The sequence below is a fragment of the Drosophila nasuta genome, chromosome X, assembly GCF_023558535.2.
Source record: "Drosophila nasuta strain 15112-1781.00 chromosome X, ASM2355853v1, whole genome shotgun sequence".
Classification (NCBI taxonomy): domain Eukaryota; kingdom Metazoa; phylum Arthropoda; class Insecta; order Diptera; family Drosophilidae; genus Drosophila; species Drosophila nasuta.
The window spans coordinates 678,019-699,442 of record NC_083459.1 but is presented as its reverse complement, the minus strand read 5'-3'; the positions used below and the strand labels follow the sequence as shown (position 1 = coordinate 699,442).

Genomic DNA, 21,424 nt, shown 5'->3' with positions numbered 1-21,424 from the left:
CAAATGTTGTCGAAAAAAAATTATAGCTCTATCTCTTATAGTCTCTGAGATCTAGGTGTTCATACGGACGGACGGACAGACACACAGACGGACAGACGGACAGACGGACAGACGGACATGGCTATATCGTCTCGGCTGTTGACGCTGATCAAGAATATATATACTTTATAGGGTCGGAGATGCCTCCTTCTACCTGTTACATACATTTCCTGCCGGCACAAAGTTATAATACCCTTCTACCCTATGGGTAGCGGGTATAAAAATTGTAGCCTTCTTGTTTTTTATGTTCTTGAATGATCAGCTTAAAAGTATGCAATATTTCGTTCTCCAATTACAAATTTGTATTTTTATTTATTCGCCTCTTGCAATTCTCAAGTGGTTCTGGACGCGACGGTACAAGTTAGACATTAAAATGTTTAGCTTCATCCAATCCAATTGTGGTCAAGGTCGAGTCGCTACCATCGAGTTTGCAACTCGGGTGCGAGACTCCCGCCAGGCTGACAGTATTGGAGGCTATGCTTGACGAAGCCAAGATCATCAGATATTTCATCACACAGAGTTAATCGTGATTGATGAAGATGATAATCTTACAGGCTTTGCCTTGGCAGCATACCTAAAAACTAACAGTGCGTGTTGAACGTTGTGCGCAGTTAGAGAAAATGCTCAAGGAGTCTGAGCAATGTGCAAAACCACGTGAATTGCCATTCCAACAGCTGTGTTTATCAGCTGATATTTTTTGAGTGGCGCCATCTATCTCTCGCGCTCAGAGCGAAACGGATATACAAGATACAGAGATTCTTGTATACGATACTTAATATCTGCTCTATATCCTCAAGAAGGAAGTGATGGAGATTTGAAAAGCACTGGAAAGCATTAATAAGAGTGTCCGGAGTCAAGGAAGCAGTTGAGCATCTTCTCTGTAGATGTTCAGAGTTATCCAGGCTCCGGATGAAATACCTTGTTTCGCCGTTTCATAACAAACTTCGTGATGTTTCCCGGTTACCACCTAGGATGCTGCTGGCCTTTGCCAAAAACGCATCCATACTGTGCGACTTCTGAGGCGAAGACACCCTCCACCGGTAAAGCTATGGACCTCTACTGGTCAGTGATTGTTGGATTGTTGGAAAACGCGATCTGATGGCTTGCACCCAGACTGGATCTTGAAAGACAGCTGCATTTTTGCTACCTATACTTATAAACATTCTTGATGAGCCTTCTGATCTAGAAATTGGCGAGAGCTCGCGACCCAGATTTTTAATGAAGCAAGAAAGTTTGCGTATTCAACTTATCTTAAGATTAGTTTGGTCTGTTCGGGCGAGATCAAACATAGCGGTTGCAGTTGCTTCTTCTGGAATAGTAGCCACATTGTGAGAAGGATGCCGTACGGCTCATTCAGCATTAAAATTACCGTTAAATCTTCACACTATTGAAGAAGCAAAATATTAAACAACATGAAGGAGGAACACTTATCCAGCTGCAATAACTTGAATAGCAAAAGGAAACGGGAACAGCAGAAAAGTTTTAACAGCGTCGAAAATCATCATCTGGGACGAATGCACAATGGCGCATAAATGTGCATTAGAAGCACTTAACCGAACATTAAAAGATTTACGCAATGACTCTAGATGTTTTGGAGGAGCACTGATTTTACTGTCTGGCGATTTCCGCCAAATACTGCCAGTAATTCCAAGATCTATGGCTGCCGACGAAATAAACGCTTGCCTCAAACATTTCATCTATTCACCGTACTACAATAAACTGCTGTAATCAAGGAAACTTTCTAAACTCAATTTAGAGGAGCAGCTTTTAAAATGGACATGATTGAAACCAATCCACAATACCACTTGTCCTTTGACAATCAAAGCATTCGCACCGGATTCATATGCAAAGTGTACCTCATAGAGATGTCTCAGTTGTTGGTGACTTTTGGAGCTGTTGCAATCTTCGCTTTCTCCCCCAAAGTGAAGTACTTTGCCCACCGCAATATTTGGCTCTACCCGCTGTCTACGATCATCATGCTGGTGACTTATCTGGCCATGACCTGCTTCGAGAATGTGCGACGACAGACGCCAATGAACTTCATATGCCTGGGCATCTTCACTTTTGCTCAATCCTTTATGCTGTGTCTCTAGTCGATAGAATAATGTAGGTAAGGGAAGGCGTGAATTTGTAGATCGCAATGAGCATGATCCCTGGGGTCGTGCTTATCAAATAGCGAGAGGGAAAGGCAGGGAACTTAGTTTAGGCAACTTGCATGTCGGAGGCCTTCAGCTAACGGCATGGAAGGATTGTATGAATGCTTTGTTGAATGTGTTCTTCCCGCGAGAGGAGAGACAGCAGGTTCCACTACATGTGGAGCAACTTGTTGAACCGCTCCGGGAAGCTGAATTGGGGGCGGCTTTTAAGAGGTTAAAGTCGAGAAAAGTCGCCCGGCATGGATGGTTTCACTGGGGAAATGTGTAAATGTGTTTTGAATTCGATTCCAGAATATATGTATGCATTGTATGAAAGGTGTGTGAATGAGGGATACTTTCTCAGTGAATGGAAATGTGCAAAGATGGTAGTGCTCTTGAAGTCTGGTGACATGAATAACAATCATGCTGATAATGGCGAGGATGGTGAAAAAAAGGCTAGGGAATTTTGTATCCCTCCTGAACCGACTAACGATGAAACGGAGATGTTTAGCACTGGAATTATATCTGGGATTAACTTCTCTAAATATGATAATATTCCCGTTAAGGGGTTTTATTTGCTTTAGCCGACAATCTGGTATATTGTGCCGACTATGGTATATTTTGAAAATGGTACCATATCGATATAACAAATATACCATTTGGCATATTTTTAGTATTTTTGGTATATTTTGTTAAAATACCGCAACATTTTGCTTTTATTCAAAATGGGTAGCGAGTATCTCACAGTCGAGCACACTGTAACTATAACTTTCTTACTTGTTTTCGACAGCATTTGTTATGTTTGCACACAGATCAACACCCACTTACTAGGGCTCTTAGTTGCTTTACTGACAAACTGGTATATTTTGTACTCTATAGAATTACTATATAAATAGTATATTTGGTATATTTTCAAGAATAATACCGCAATATTTTGGTTTTATTCAAAATGGGTTTCAGGTATCTCACAGTCGAGCACACTCGATTGTAGTTTTCTTGCCTGTTTGCTTTATGTATGCAATGTGCTTTTGTACTTCAATGAAAAATTTCTGTGGCATAATTGCAGGTCTGTTTACATAAATGACATGCGTAAACAGCAAATTTTATCAATTTGTATACTGCAATTCTCAAGCGGTTCTAGATTGACAATTAAGGATAACAGATTACTAAAAAAGGGTTTCGCTCTGAGTCTTTTCGTAAAGAGTCGAGCGAGAGACACTTATTTGCAGACAACGAAAAACGGTCGGGGAGTACTTGTTCTTATTCTCCAGCTTCTCTGACGATTGACACGGGACAAAAGAAGAGCTTGTGATATCAGCTTCAGGTTGATCCCTTATTACCTGGAACTTTCGCTCTTCCTTCGGTGGCAAATGTTTGCCGGGTATTGGATTGATGGCAAGATTGCCACACATATAATCGCTAAAGATAAAGGCCCAACGGGAGACCAAGGAATGTGCACAATACCTGGAACGATCATTATCTTCGTGGTACTGACAAGAGATGCCCAAATGATATTCTTAAAAGTCATTAGTGAAGACGGCGTTAGTAACACTCTTATTAGGTTAGACCGGCTGCCCCTGCTGGGGGCGAAGCATAGACCAGTAGAGGTCCATAGCTGTACCGGGTGTCTTCGTCTCAGAAGTCGCACTGTATGGATGCGTTTTTGGCAAAGGCCAGCAGCATCCTAGGTGGTAGCCGGGAAACATCACGAAGTTTGTTATGAAACGGCGAAACAAGGTATTTCATCCGAAGCCTGGATAACGCTGGACATCTACAGAGAAGATGCTCAAGGGCTTCCTTGACTCCGGACACTCTTATTAATGCCAGTGCTTTTCAAATCGGCTATCTCCATCACTTCCTTCTTGAGGATATAGAGCAGATATTGAATATCATGTACAAGAATCTCTGTATCTTGTATATCCGAGACGCTGGCCAAATAGCGGAAGCAGCCTTTGACCACAGTCATTAGTTCGGTGCTGGTGAACACGTTCAAGGGATCATTAGGATTATCAGTGACTTGGCAGCCACGCAAGTACTGCACAATATTGAATATATTCTGGATTTCTGAGCAAACATTCTCGAACTCAAGGATCACCAAAGAGATGACTACACGACAACGCTACTGAGCGATGATTGGAAGTATTCAAAGAATCATATGGATAAACAACCACTCAATTCCAGACGCTCCTCGAGAACCTTTATTTGCCGCTCCTTCTGCAAGCATATGTTGTCTCCAAGATCCAGCTTCTGGCACATCTCATTTATCTCTCGTAAATGAATTTCTTCTTGGCATTTAATGGTGTCTTGTAATTGCTGTCGCATTTGAATGTAATCAGAATTTTCACAAACGCGGAAGACATCTTGCTCCAACTTATGGTATACAACATCCTGAGCCTCCAGTTCCTTTCGAAGCTTATTCATTTCTTGTAAATGTAGCTCTTCATTTTCCTTAAGATGATAAAGTAACTGTTTGCACATTTCTATATATTCTGGATTCTCATATACTTGGGATATTTGCTGCTCCAACTGATGACATATGTATAACATCTTCTTGGCATGTGAAATGTACGGACCGCGCTGCTGCGCATTCATATTACTCCAAATGCCTCCGCATCGTGACACAGCTTGGGGCCACGTCCTTCTTCGTGGTTGCGCCAATCCTGAACGAATGTCATGAAACCATTCTTTTTTTGGGGCAATTTTCAACTATGTAAATCTTTTTACAAATCAACACTTTAGTGACACGAAGTTTACAAGAAAAACTCAAGGAAATTAGTTTACCTAAGTACAATTTTAAAGCAAATGACAAGGGCGCTACCTTTTCTCAAAATAAGAAAGCACAATAACTTAAAATGAATATAACAGAACACTATTTTCAGTTTCTTACAAACTAACAATTCATTTTTTCTTATAAACTAAATTTTCATTTAAGGATCTTTTGAGATCAAATTAAATCTTTATTTTTGTTCAAAAATGAGAGATATTTACGTTGTTTTCGGTATATCTATCACTCTCATAAGAAATCGAATCATTCAGCTGATTTTTGCACGGCTGCGAATTAACCGACTGATAGACAACAGGTCGAATGCGCATTCTTATCTCTTTGGTAGCACTTTTCTGCTGTTCCCGTTTCCTTTTGCTATTCAAGTTCTTGCTGCTGGATAAGCATTCCTCCTTCATGTTGTTTAATATATTGACAGACTCCAACAATATTGCGACACTGTGGGCCAAATATTGCGGTGGGCAAAGTACTTCACTTTGGGGATGATCTTAGCTCCGCTAGGAAGCAGGTCATGGCCAGATAAGTCACCAGCATGATGGCCGCAGACAGCGGGTAGAGCCAAATATTGCGGTGGGCAAAGTACTTCACTTTGGGGATGATCTTAGCTCCGCTAGGAATAGTCTCCAATCTTGTCAGCCTGGACTCGACATTTCGACGGTTCCTGCACCAAAGCGAAGTCTCGCACCCGAGTTGCAAACTCGATGGTAGCGGCTCGACCTCGACCACAATTAGATTGGATGAAGCTGAACATTTTAATGTCTAACTTGTACCCTCGCGTCCAGAACCACTTGAGAATTGCAAGAGGCGAACATATAAAATTTACTGTATACGTTTTTAATTTATGTAAACAAGAACGAAATATTGCATACTTTTAAGCTGTTCATTCAAAAACATAAAAAACAAGAAGGCTCAACTCTGAATAAAAGAAATATATTTTGCGGTATTTTTTTCAAAATATACCGAATATACTGCAAAATACTAAAAGTATATCAAGTGGTATATTTGGTATATCGATATAGTACCGCATTCAAAATGTACCATAGACGGCACAATATACCAGATTGTCAGCCAAAGCAACTAAGACCCCTAGTAAGTAGGCGTTTTTGCCCATACAAAAGTATTTCTTTAATAACTTCGACAATTTTTATCTGATCGCAACCAAATTTTCAGGAATCATAAATACTATAGTTTATATTTTATACACCAGCTGTAGCTTGAAAATACGCTTGTTATTTAAATTTATTGATTTGCGGGGGCGGAAGTGGGCGTGGCAAAAATTTGAAACAAACTTGATTTCTGAACATAACAAATTCTGTCGAAAAAAAATTTCCTGCCGGCGCAAAGTTATAATACCCTTCTACCCTACGGGTAGCGGGTATAAATACACTTTGCCGGCCTCAATAACGTCTCTTAGATATAAAATACTCTTGTTTATCTTCGCTGCAACTTCTTCTGCGCTTTACACAATCAAATCTTCTTGTGCTTGACATTTGTTTTCAATATATATTTTTTTGTCAATTCCTTCCGCTTTGATTCTTTCAGCTAGCAACGTCTTTTGCTACACTTATAGATAGACAAGTAGCAACGTCTTCTAATATGTATATTTTAACTAGCAACTGCTTCCGTTAAACTAATAAAAACAACGTATTTTTCTATACGTAAAATTTTAAGCTCACACAGCGCGCTGCAGCGAAGGAATTGCATTCTCTCTCACTCTTTTACTCTCACTTTGGCTGTAGCAATTTGCTACTAGCAAAAACAGAAAACCACCCCAAAGAAGCCATCCACTTAGAATATGTGATAGACACGATCAGCGAATGCTTTCTTGGCAATCGACTATCGCTCTCTCGGTCGCACTCGCATGCAAACCTTGCCGTGCAATTGAAGCTCTCATTTGCATGGCAAAGGTTGCATTGGCATTTTAATCGATGAGTTTTTCAACTTTTTCTTTGTAAATAGTTGTGCATTAATTAAGATAATGCAAACAGACTGTAAGTATGTATCAAAATGAAATATCTATGATTGATTTTTTGGCTCATAACTTTGAATTCATATCGCTGAGCACACACAAGACAGGGATAGACAGGTAAGTGTCTCTATGGATACGTTCAATCTCGAACATTTGCACCCACTCCCCTCCTCTTTGCAGCACCCATACTCCCACTTGGCAAAGGAAAGCCTCAAGCTCAAAGCTTGACTGTCAATATTGACGCGTTGCGTGGAAATCGCGCAACTTTTCGGGCCTCTGGCAGAATAACTGTCAAAAATCTTTCAAATTTTAATCAACTTTATTTTTAGCTTTGCCTGTTTGCTTGGGCATATGTATGTACATCGACACACGAGTCTGTATCCCCTCCCTTCCCCTCCCGCACTCCTCAACGTCTTCCCCAACTCGTGTCTTGTCCCCGTGTCTCGGTTGTGCGTGCAAAGTTTGCAGTCTTCCTTTCTGTTTTTTTTTTATAGCCAAACAAATATGAGCATAACTGTATGTAAATGTGTGACAACGTGTGTGTGTGTATGTGTGTGTGTCTTCTTTTGCAGATGGAAGGACTTTGTGAGTCTCTCCCTCTCGCTCTTTCTGTCAATCAGGCTCTTCGCCTCTCCTCGCCTTCACAGGACTAACGCCAAAAAGTATTAAAGACGCATTTAATTAAGTTGAAATTGTTGGCAAAGTGACTGCGGAGGAGCGAAGGAGGGAAGGAGGGAAGGAGGAGCGATGCCTGTCGAATTCAAAGCTCAACTTAAGGATGAGACGCATCACCCCACAGGGGAGCTCTAATATTTTCCACGATTTTCGAGTTAATCTTATGAATGTTGCCATTTTGATGGAACAAACAATGAATGGAGCATTAGATTGATGTTTCACTTGCAGTACTCTCATTGAATTTGTTGTGTTATCTATAGAATGGAAATAATTTCACAAATTTATTACTTAGTAAGCAAATATATGCTAAAAATACAAATATAAGGCAATCTATAGCCAATTCTATTCACTTTATTGAAATAATTTGAAATATATAAAATGATTATACAAAATACATATTTAAGAATGCATTTCAAAATCTGAAAATTAATGTGGGAAATCATATGATGTATCCTTTAGATAATGAAACCCAAATGGTAGAAGAATACTTCTTGAGATAGAGTTATTTTGAATTACAGCTGCATATACCAATATACCAAATACAGTCTTTAATATATTTCAGTATTTTTCGTTATATTCATTTGGTATATTTTAAGAATAATACCGCTCTGCATTGCTTTTATTAAAAACGGGTCTCGCAGTCTGAAAATATATACATTATTGTTTGGCGCCAATAGCCGGGAAGATACATATATCCATGTCCGTCCGTCTGTCCGTCCGACCGTATGAAACCCTTAATCTCAGAGACTATAAGAGATAGAGACATAATTTTTTCGACAGCACTTGTTATGTTTATCAGGCAGATCAAGTTTGTTTCAATTGAGAAGTTAAAAGAATTTACTTAGTATTGAAGTACGTAATTATTTTTGAAAAAGGATCTATTTTATGTATTATGCAACTATTGAAATAAATATCAAAACGTTAAACAGTTATTGCAGGAATAAGTATGTTATTTACTACTAACTACATAGATTTCATTTAGGTTGCACAAAAATTGGAAGCTGGGCTAGTTAAAAATGCGAACATTTTGTGGGAAACATTAAAGCGAAATATCCTGCAGGACGCACATTGACGGGCCATAAAAACAATGCAGAAGCACTCGGGAGCAGCCGGCGATTGCAGGTTGAAGGATAGACAGCGGAATGAGAGAGGAGGAGTGGCGAAGAGGGGGGTGTGGGGGGAAGAGGACACATTGGAACTAATAAGCCAAAAGGCGGCGCGGTTCGATTTAATGAGCAGCCGTCGCAAGTTTCCGCAACGTTGAACGCGTTAAACTAATCAACGCACGGGCTCCAATTGCACCAAGCACCCTCCTTGCCACACATTCCCTTCCCCTCACCCCTCACCCCGCACCCAGCACCACCAACAACAACAATCTTGCCACATTCGACAGCATGGGGCAGCTGCCCCACGTTGGCCGCGTCAACAGTTGTTTGTTTGTCTGCTCAATTGCTTGTTAACATTTTGCGCAATTTGGCGAACGACGACGATGGGATTGGGTGTGGCCAAAGGGGGACGGGGGTCGGGGGGAGGTCGCTTAAACTACCTGCAAACATGGAAAAAAGCAAAAACCAATTGAGCGTGTGTGAGGCAACTGTGTTTTCGTCTATGTCTGCCGAGGCAGACTTCTGCTGCTATTTCTGTGTGTTGTGTCCTGTGTGGAAACTCATAAAATTTTATAGTTTAGTTTGGTCTCCAGCGGATGGAGAAGGGGAGGGGGGGGGGGGCACGTGGTCCGTGTGTTATGGCTGTGAACTAATCGCCGCAACGTTTTCGCCAGTTAATGAAATGGTCAGTCAGTCCAGCATGTTGTTGCCCATCGACGGAGGTGACCTCGTTCATGCCACGTTTGTTGGGTGGGCAGGGGATAGGGGAAGGGGGAAGGGGGAGGAGTGGGCAATTAAAAGCGAACGCGTCTCGTGTTCACAACTCACTTTTTTCTGCTTTTGCTTTTGCTTTTTCTGGAGGGTGCAGAGTGCAGACACTCACACAATTGAAATGAAGACGTCTACGTCGCTTTGTTCCTTCACCTTCTGCTCAGAGATCATTAAAGACGTTCGTTCCCCTCCTTTGTGAGTCCAATTGCAATTACTTGGCCAATTTTAGTTCGATAAATTGCTCGAAGATTCCGCAAGTAAAACGAAGCTTAAAATATCTACTCAGACTTGGCTTTTGATGCAGCTTTCTTAAGACGTTATTTCTAAAATTTTTAAATTCATTTGTTGGAAAGTATTACTTTAAATATATTTATATTGTACTCTGTGGTATATTTTGCGTATAACAGTATATCGATATACCATTGGAGTATTTTGGTATGTTTTGGTATATTAATTTGGTATATTTTTTGCATACCATACTGTTTTGCTTTAGTTGTAAATTGATAGCGGGTGGCTCACAGTCGAGCACACTCAACTATGAGGGGATATCAGTTTTTCAATATCTTTAAAAAATAATACTGAACTGATTTGCGAGTACTTCACAGTCACAGCACAATAGACTCGTTGAGTCTACCTTTTCACACTATTCTTGTTCAACATAAGCTATTGTATAAGCTATATTGTTAATGTTCTACGAAAATACTGTTCAAGTTTCATTTTACTATAATTTCAATACAGTTTTTGCTCTATATTAGATACTTTGAGAAATGCCCAATCCCAATTCCCTGAATAGCGCTCCTAATTGCGCCTTTCCGCCCCCCTTGATGCAGTTGCTTAACCCCTTCTCTATGAGCAATCACATATTGCATTACACACAATCAAATCAAATCAAATCAAATCAAATGATATCACACAAATCAGGCCAAATCGCTGACGCAATTTGCCTTTGGGCCAGCAACCTAAAAAAAAACTCCGCCCAAGATGGCAACTCAATTCGCAAACTGAAGCCCAAGAGCCATATTTATACACGTCCATATGTGGAATCAGGGTTATGGGGATGGCAATTGAATGGAATGGGATGGGATTCGGGCAAACGCTATAACATAACTCACGCTTATGATTTTTAAGGGCACATCAAAAAGCTGGCCGAACCCTTCGCAACTATAACCAATAAACATTGTAACAAAATTGCTTGTTTTTGCAGCTAATAAAATCATAAAAAAGCAAAAGAGAGAGAGCGAAATAAATACGTAAATAGCTGGGGAGGGTTAAGAGACAAAAAAAACGGAAAAGAAAAAGAAATGACAAGTGACTTTTTTATCACTGGGCCCGCACAGGACGCAAACGATAGAGTCATGACCATGGATGTATGGATGAATAGCTTTAGCTCAGCTCAAGATGAAGCTCCAGCTGAACAGAGGCGATGGGAGGGAGGGGATGTAACTGGATAAATGGACCCCGCCACAATGCATGCAAATTGTAACAAGGATAATGGCAAACTCTCAAAAGACCACCGCAAACAAGACGAGCTACAAGACATCGCATCACATCACATCACGCATCAACCCCAAAGTAAGTTCAGCCAACAATCGAGGTCTGAGTGTGGCTGAAAGTGGTGGGAAGGGGGGGTGAAAGATGGGTGGGGAGGCTGACGTATACGCTTAAGTGCCACTTGACAAATTGGTCAAGTGATTTGGCAAAAAAAGCAACACAGAATGAGCATGGGACAGCAATAGAAAAGCCATAGAAAAGGCCATAAGTGGAGACTATTGGGGGCCAAATAGGTTGCCATAGAATTCAACTGATATTTTCTAACAAGATGAAAATAATCTCACTTGATATCAGTATCTTGCGAAGATCATTGAAGATGACAAAAGCTTGAAAGACGTTAAAAGAACCAAGACTTCAGTCAATGAATATAAATGTTAAGAAAGAAATAAATACAAGTAACAGGGTCACAATCGAGTGTGTTCGACTGTGAAATACATCGTAACTCATTTTCAATAAATGAAAAATAGTGAGGTATTTTTCTAAAAATATACCAAATTAAAATACTGAAAAATACTAAAAATAAAATCCGTAACTTAATTCAAATAAAAGCAAAACCGCTCGAAAATATTCCAAAAATATACCGAATTGAAATACTGAAAACATACTAAAAATCCCCTATTCATTTTCAACAAAAGCAAAAACGTGCGCAATTATTTCAAAAATCTACCAGAATATACAAAAAAAATACTAAAATATTTAGTCTACCGATATTACATTCAATGAATAGAGATATAAATCGAGCGTGCTCGAATGCGAGATACCTTGCTACATATTTCTAAAAAAAAATAAAAAAGTGAGGGATAACTCTAAAAATATTCCAAACTAATGCATGAAAATACTGAAATATACCGAAAATACATGCTATAAAATTTACAATTAAATTGAAAATATACCAAAGAATGCAGAATAAACCAGATTGTTAATCAAACCACCCAATATTGTTCTTCTGGGTAGCGGGTAGAATAAAATATTCAAGCTTATCAAGCTCTTAACATACATATGTATCTGCTTAAGTATAATTTTATTTTATGCGCGTACTTGCTTAAAAGATTCGCTATAAATCCTGCGAACATATCGCAGAATATGAGCCTCATCGATAACAGTAATTCTTTCCCGGCCAATGACAACTCTTTTTTCCGGAGATTTCCCCCATTGCGAGGTATAAAAAGGATATATCCTTAAGCGCATTGGAAATATGGTAAGCTCATCAAATCGAGCGATTGACAAATTGCCTGGCTACGTGTGAGTTTGCTGCTGTTCGATAAGGACGTGCTGCTTGACTGACAACTTTATGAAATGCCCAAAAAGAAGAAGCAGAAAGGAAAAATGCGATGCGAAGGGTTGAAGGTCCTTGTTGTTATTGTTGCGATTTGTCAGGATATTGGCAGAAATGTATTGCTTGTAATTGTCTGTTTGATGGGCCAAACAATTTTGATTGAATTCAATTACGTCGCCAGCGCCTTTCAGCGAATCCTTTTTTCGGACGCATGTCGAGGTGGTTGTTCGTTGTTCTCCTGCTTTCTTTTTTTTTGGTTGGTCCTGTTGTGTTGGTTTTAGTGATTTGCAATAATTTCTTCGTATGTGAAATATGCCGTTGTCATGGTTTGTTGATTTCTGCGGATGTCCTGGCCAAGCCAAATACCCTCGCTTCCCTTCTTTTCTGCCACTCGCCACTCGCCACTTGCCACTCGCTTCCCTTTCCCTGCCTCGTTGGCGGCATGTGTGCCCTTTGGGGTTAACCGGACGTGCCTTTAAGTGTGCCCAGCAAGAGAAAGCGAGAAAAAGGGTTTCACTTTCAGTTTCAGTTTCGATTTCACTTCGCTTCCTTGGCTTTGCCTTGGCCTTGTTTTTGTTTGCATTGGTTTGGTTTGGATGTCGCTGCTGCTTTTTTCACAGCCCCGACTAGATTAAGTGATTTTCAAGTCATGTCCTTTTTTTGTTAGCCAGCTCCTTGGGCTGCTGCCCCTTGATGGACTGCTGCCAAGTGAAAGTCATGTCTGTCGTATGTGGGTGGCTCTTTCTGTTTGCTCTTCACTCTACCTCTCCCACTTCCATTCCCATTCCCATTCTGTTTATATTACAAGGGTTATTGAGCAAATCACCACAGAGAGAGAAAGAGAGCACTGCACGCATAAAACGAGCTATGAAATCCAGTTTGTTAGCATAATTTGTTTGATTTTTATTAGATAGACAATATGCGAGTTGGACCCACACACACACACACGACTCTATTTTTCTTCCTTTTTACTGTAATGTTTGGTTTCTCTTTTTTCTCTTCTCATTTTTTTTGTGCCTCGTCATATTAGTGCGGAGCTCGGACTAACCCGACACGTTTTCGTTATTAATTTTTATTACGAGTCCAAATAAATTGCATTACCTTTCGCACACATTTTGTAAATTGAATTTACTCCCCGACCAAAACCGGCCAAAAGACAACAGAAACTGACCGCAACCAAAAAAAAAAAAAACCCTTTCCCTCCCTCTTTTCTCTTTCTTTTAGCGAAAGTGCTGCTTTGGGGCTGCTCTCGTTGTATGCTAAATAAAAGTAGCTCAGGGGCTATCTTTATGAGCACATTCAGTCATTTAACATTGACATCCTATGGCATCCAATACCATATTCATTCTCCCTCCTCCACTCCAGTCCTCGACACAAATATCACAGGACCCATAAATTTCGACGAGTGCCATTAATTTCTCGACATTTTCGGGTGCCGGCAGAAGAAATTCCCGAAGTAACCGCCACTTCTATGCATTCCCATTGTTCGAAGGGAACATCCATCCCCGTTCCTTCGCGCTCTTCGGAAATATGATTTACTTGAGCAAAGTTTTCTCCGGCTCCGGCTCCTGCTCCTGCTCCTGCAATGTACTCTGCACTCCGCACTTGTACATTTTTAATATCAAACAATTTGTAATAAATAAAAACATTTCTTATGAATGCCATAGACATAAATGTCAGCCAAAACACGCACATAAAGCTGCTCTTTTCTTCTTTCCCCTCCTGCAAAGAGAGATAAATAATATACTGAAAAGTCTTCGATAAGTCTTTACAATAAAAGGCCAAAGGGAGTGAGGGAATTCTTATTAATATTAGAGTTTTTCAAATCTTATTAGCATATTTAATGGAACTTAAAAAAGGACTATGCACATTTTCTTTTCAGGATTAACTATAATTAATGAGCTTATTTGAAGACAATGAATTTTTAAACTAAAATCTATTCTCTTGTTTTTAGAAAGAAATTTTATTTAATATTTTTGCAATATATTCTAAGTAAGTATGAAGAAACAAAATTAATTAGCTTATAAGTGAAGATGAAATAGATTGTTTACTTTTGGGATATATTAAATGAATGTGCTGAAAATGTTTTCACTATTTATATAGAGTATTGAATATTCATGCGAATGAAAAAAATTTTAATAAAATGAAAAGCGATTGTATTCAAGATAAGTCAGTAAATATATAAAATACTATCCCAACCAAAATTAACAATACTAAGAATAACAATAAAGTGAATGATGATTGAATGAGAAGAAAAATAAAAGGTGTCATTAATGAATGTGATCCAAAAAGTTAAAGTTTAAATTTATACATTACACTAAGTTAAGTAAAATAAAAATATGAATAGAGAATTTAATATGCAATATAATTAGGAAGTTATAAATGCAGATAAATATCTCAATGCACATAAAGAAAAATGTGTTAAAACACAATGTTAAACGGCACAATCTGGAAATTCTATATAATCTTGTTTCAAGAATGGAAAAATTTCAAAATTGAACCTAGAAGTCAATTTAAGATCATACGTTCAAAAATTGGGATTGCTTAAAAAAAAATATATAAAAAAACAAAAGATTTTTGTGTTCATGTAAGTTTTTGTTCATATTAATTACAGTTATGAGAACCGTCTTTTATATACCAACCGACTAGAGCTTGAACCAAGGACCAACGAACACACGGCAAAATGATTTGTGTTAGCTCTACTGAGCTAACAACAAGAATACCAGGAGTTAGGTTAAAATTTTAAAGAAAGGGAATTTCAACATTTTCAGAAGCAAGAACGAAATTCTTAAATTTAAGATCTTTTCGATCTTGAAAATTTGTTTTTAATCTCAAAACAATGATTAAACCAAAATTCTTGTTTTAAGATATCTTCAACGTAGAAATGTTGTTAAATGATTATTATCGAAAATTTCTTAAATGAAATAACACATAAATAAATAAAACATTCTTGAAGCAAGATATTAATTTTAAAATAAGATGCTTTTAATCTTGAACTGAGAATGCTGCATGCAAATCTTGATTTTATATATTTTTTCAACATACAAATTTTAAATATGTATATTTGTTTTTAAGTCAGAAAAAAATCTTAAATCAAGATTTGCAATGTGGTTTTCAATCTATGTTTTGTTCTTTCTGTGTGTTTATTCTGAAATTATAGAAATATAATTAAGCTGATATTCAATAACGTATCGAAAATTCAGCAAAATTCAGAAATGTAATTAACATTCATATAATATAATTTATAATTAATTATTATACATTATGATGAATAATGGTTTAATGATATGGGTTAGAGTTAGAATCTAAATGGACTATTAAACAAGCATAGATAAGTTGGAGAATTTTCCCTTTAGACGGTCGTCCTTCAATCTTTCGCATATACTGGTACAGTTGTGCTTGGCTATGAGCGACGCCATATTGTTATTTTAATTTTGAAAATTGCAACAACAATAAAGACGCAGTGCTAACAATAACAAATATGCGCACATACACACACACTTGGATATATGCATATGCAAGATGAGACGAGCTCGAAAGAGAAAGAAATATAACGAGAGAGAGAGAGTGAGAGAGGGAGAGGGTGAGAAGGAGGCGTGGCGATGCGAGGGCGTTGTATTTGTCTACATGACAAGTAGGCAATATTTGCATACTCAATTGCATTGTAAATTTTTCTATGCCAGCGCGTGCGAGAGAGAAAGAAGATGTAGGCGACACAAGAAGAAGAGGTTGAGGAGGAGGAGGAAGAAGGAGAAGACGAAAAGCACGACTCGGCACGCATACGAATAGAAGTGAAAAAGTCGCGCCTAAGTGTGTGCAATGCAAAAAACAACAAAACAGAAGAAGAATAAGAAGCAGAAACAGAAGCAGAAGAAAAAAAGATGCAGATGACAGAAAAATTGTTAGAAAAATGCTGAACAAAGCAATCAGAGCAGGTGTAAGCATGTGTGTGTGTGTGTGTGTGTGAGTGTGTGACGATGACGACGTACAGTTTTCATTTGAATGACAAAAAGTCAGGTGGGCACTCGAGTCGCTTTTACGCCCCGTGCAACGACGAGCACATTGTGTGGGCGTGGCTTTTGTCGTTGTTGTTGTTGTCGTTGCGCCCAACTTGACTGACTGACTGACTGTGTATAAATATACAATATGCGGGCACAACACACACACACATAGAAAGAGAGAGAGAGAGAGAGAGAGCGACGTCGAGTGTGCAGCAGCATCCAAAACACTTAACATATTCTAATTATTCATGCTTATTTTATATTGTTTTGTCAGCGCAAAAGCAGCACCCAATCTCCCTCTCCCCTCTCACCTCCTCCCTTTCCCATCTACTCTTCTTCTTCCTTTCAGCTGCCTTCGCACCTTCCCAGCTTGCACTTAGCTTGGCTCCTCCAATGCATGAACTACTCTGTGAATTGTGTCTTATTAAAAATTACAAATAGTCAACGCTTAATTATGTGTGTGCGTGTGTGTGCAAGTCGCTGCAAGTCTGTGCATGTGCATTCTCTCAACTATAGCCTACTTTTGGGTGCGCTACCAATAAATCTGTACGTGAGCTGTGTTGACAGAAGCAAAGCAAAGGCAAAGGCAAAACAAAGAACTGGATGCGCTTCACTAGCAGTTGCAAGACACACACACACACACACACACACACACACACACACACACACAGAGACACGCATGAGATATTTATCTTAAGCACACATGCTACATTGATGCGCAAGCAGCTGCGACGAGAAGCAAAAAAAAATACAGAGAAAAACTGAAGCATTTTGCACCAATTTTTGTGACGATGTCAACAGCAGCAACAACAACAACAACAACACCAACAACAAGAACAGCGAGCAAAGCAAAACGAAATGCAGCACAGTTGCGCCATCTAGCGGCCACCCAACACAACCCTATTTACCTCCATCCAGCGGGCACATTGCAAAACTAATGTTGATGACAATGTTATGGGCGTCATGACAGCCATAAGCGCTCTTGACAGCACACACAAACTAACTCTATGTGTGTTGGGTGGGAGAAGGAGGAGGAGTAGAGAGGCAGGTAAGTGACTAGGTAGACTGGGTTGACACCTACACAAAACGTCGCGTCTGGCTAGCAGTCATCTCCTAAGTCAACCCCTCGTTGCTTGCAGGCTACAAAATTATTATAAAAGACAACAACAACAGCGCCAGCAATGAGAAGAAATCCCAAAGAATCCCGAATGCAATAGGCAATAGAGCATTAGAAGAAGTGGACAGATATGAGAGATTAATCTGGCTAGTGTAAGGAATACGACGAGACGATTGGGAACTTCAAAAAATTAATATTACATTGAATGACATGCAAGTCCGATTAATGATTTCTTTTTATCATTCAATAATATCCATGATTATTTATGGATCCAGAAAATTTGGTTGCGATATGGTTTATTTGAAATGTAATAGTTTAATATGTGGATACTTAAAATATAATATATAACAAGTAAGAAAGCTACAGTCGAGTGTACTCGACTGTGAGATACCCGCTACCCATTTTGAATAAAATAAATATAATTTGCGGTATTTTCTCAAAATATACCGAATATACTGCAAAAATACTAAAAATATACCAAATGGTATATTTGGTATATCGACATAGTACCGCATTCAAAATATACCATAGACGGCACAATATACCAGATTGTCAGCCAAAGCAACTAAGACCCCTAGTAAGTAGGCGTTTTTGCCCATACAAAAATATTTCTTTTATAACTTCGACAATTTTTATCTGATCGCAACCAAATTTTCAGAAATCATAACTACTATAGTAGTTATTATATATACCAAAATTCGGAACTCTAGCTTTAAAATTACGCTTGTTATTCGATTTTTTTGTTTTGCGGGGGCGGAAGTGGGCGTGGCAAAAATTTGAAACAAACTTGATCTGCGTGCAAACATAACAAATGTTGTCGAAAAAAAATTATAGCTCTATCTCTTATAGTCTCTGAGATCTAGGTGTTCATACGGACAGACGGACAGACACACAGACGGACAGACGGACAGACGGACAGACGGACATGGCTATATCGTCTCGGCTGTTGACGCTGATCAAGAATATATATACTTTATAGGGTCGGAGATGCCTCCTTCTACCTGTTACATACATTTCCTGCCGGCACAAAGTTATAATACCCTTCTACCCTATGGGTAGCGGGTATAAAAACAAGAATACTAAAATTAATTCACAGCTTGTTGGAATATCAATAACCAAACCAATAATATTATATATCACATTATTTTTGTCGGTATATTAATTTGGTATACTTGAAAAATATTAAAACGAAGATTAAATCGTATTACATGAAACTCCGATTGATGATATATTATTATCAATCATCCACACAATAATATCTAATGTAATAGTAGAATTTATGGATTCTGACAAAAACAACAAAAAAGAATACAAAGTTTTTTTGGTATATCAACACACTCGTGTGTAAGTGTTTTTTTCATATCTGTTTGTTTTATTTACATATTACATATATGTTGAAAAAATACATCATGGTCATTCACAAATCTCGAAAATTGCCAAAAAAATGTAATTGGTTCCTAGGATTTCCATCATACAAAAAATTATCATCAATAAAGATTAGAGATTTAATATGCGTGGTAAAAATAAAAGTGTCAACATCAGTAAGTAATAAATTGCAAAAATTGCAAAAAAATAATAATTATTTCGACAATTTCTAAATATCAAAAAAATATTGGTTGATGAAAATATTAAATAAGCAGTTTTTGAAAACCTCAACTGAATAAATTGTATTTAAATATATGAATAACTTAAAATTGTTTAATTTACTCTGAGTTGTCCTAGACTGCTTAACTTATATAATAAGTATATATTTTTTTAATGAATATATTCTTCGTCTTAATTAGCTTAACTTTAAGTAATCCTAGTCTTTTTATTCATATTTTTTCTTAATAAGTATTGTACATTCTTGTTGTTACATCACAACTTCCTATTGTTAAAAGAGAGCAATAAATTTGTTTACATGTGCATAATTGAATGAGACAAATTCCTGTCAAAGCTTTGTTAGCAAACTACTGAAATTAATTAAGTTTGTATTATGTGAACACAGTACTTTCCAAAACTCATTTAGTATATGGAAAAGCATTGTCAAAAAAACAAAAAATAATTAAAGATATTCCGAGGAAAATAAAAGAAGTTCGGGGACACAAAATGATGCTGAAAATTCGGGAATGTTGGGATTATTTCAGTTGTCGGTTTCGGTTTCGGGTTCGGTTCAGTTGTATGTTGATCTAATACGGAATACATATACACTACATATATGCTCGTTTTTGAGGTTATGTATGGCATGTGTCGCCCGAAAGTATGCAATGATTGCGAGCGCACCTGAGTTGAGAAAAAAGGTGCAAAGGAAAGGATGGGACAGGTTAGCTGGCCATGGCTGCTGAGATATCAAGCGTTGAAGTGCCGCTGCCATCGAAGTCCGCAGTCGCAGTCGCAGGCGACGTTGACGTTGACGTCGACGTCGCTCGTTGACGTTTGTTTATGTGTGTTGTTCTCCTCTTTGCTCTCTCTCTCTCTCTCTCTCTCTCTCTCTCTCAGCTATGAGAGGGGCCACATCTTGTGCCATGTGTTGTCGTTGTCGTTGTCGTTCCTTTTGCTTTTGCTGTTGTTGTCGTTGTTGTCGTTGTGTGTGCAAGAGATTTGCAAACTAAAGCCTCATCACAATGTCCTCAAAATTCAAATAGCAACTGCAGCAAGCAGCAACAACAACAACAACAACAACAATACTAACAACAACAAGAAGTGTAGTTGGGCACGCAAAACAGCGAGACGTTGACTCAAAACTTTAGACTGAGCGAGATGGAAGCAAGAGGAAGGGAAGGGGAAGCGGGGGGGCAGTAGAGCAATTGTCACACGACGCTACTTTTGCAAATTATTATTATTTTTTTATGCCCATGTGTGAGAGTGTTTGTGTGTGTGTGTTACGTCTGCTGTATATGAATTGCAAATATGGCTAGGCAGCCGCCTATTAGCCCCTCTGTGCCTGTTTCTTAACAAGCGGCACCTGTGAGCCGCTTGCTGGCACCTAACCCCAACCCCAACCCCAACCCGAACACGAACACGAACCCTCAACCTTCCTCCCTTCTTTCTCTTTCTTTTCTCCCTTAGAGGCAGACCCAATGCAAGAGCCGCAGTCCCAGTGCCTGGGCTCTAAGTGGAATATGTTTTATTTAGCATTTTTAAGTGTTTGCTGGCTCCCTCTTCCTCTCCCTCTTCCTCTCTCTCTGCCCTGCCCCTAAGCCCAACCCTTCCAACCCCTCCAAACTGGCAGAGATGCTCTGATTGTTGTGCTGCTGCTGCTGCTGCAGTTGCTGCTTGAAGCAAGAAATAATAATTATTGTTATAGAAAGGACAAAGTATAATTTCAGATATGTAGCAGCGCTCAAGGGGCCAAGGTGGTGACAGAGGCAAAGGGAGAGAGGAGAGGGCTGAGCACTGAGACAGTGTGCTGGAGACTGAGACAAGAGGTGAGGCAAGCTCGTTGCACTCGTGCCCAAGACAAACAGAAATAGAAATTAATGAGTTGATATAAGGCGCAAAAATAAAAAATATATATGTATGTATAAAAAAAAGCGTATAGTACAACAAAACAGCAGCAGAAAGATGAAAAAGATGAAGGTGACAATGTGTGTTACAGACTGTTAGCAAAGCAGAAAGAAATTCAACCAGCGAGAGGGGCCAAGGGTGGGGAACGGGGCGGAGGGGAACGGAGAGGGTGAACAGCCTGCTGCAAGCAAGGCCTGTCAATTAGTTGTGAGTTTGCCGAGCACGTTGCCTTACTTGATGCTCACTGATTCAGCACACAGTTGGTTAGCCCAGTAAACTATGCACCTACCCCACTCCCCCTCCCCTCCCTCACCCACTACCATTATGCATCTTGCCCCTTGACACCTCTCGCTTGACACTCACGAGCATAGCAACAATTTTTTTTTATACAACTTCTATTTTATTTACACTTACAGCTTGCTTGAGGAGTCGCATTTATCAACTGTTAAGCTTCTTTCTTTCTGACTTGAATAAAACACGTTTGTTGAGAGTTCGATTATAGATTCAGATTCAGAT

The 21,424-nt window shown here is 38.9% G+C and overlaps 1 protein-coding gene across 1 annotated transcript; it reads right to left on the bottom strand.

The window, feature by feature from the left end:
• Positions 1–3,340: 3,340 nt before the first annotated feature.
• On the bottom strand, positions 3,341–5,354 carry LOC132795375 (protein maelstrom-like). Its single transcript, XM_060806050.1, is given in 4 exon segments — positions 3,341–3,727; positions 3,985–4,280; positions 4,343–4,880; positions 5,163–5,354. Coding segments are annotated over 4 exon segments (1,413 nt in total).
• Between the last annotated feature and the right edge of the window lie 16,070 nt (positions 5,355–21,424).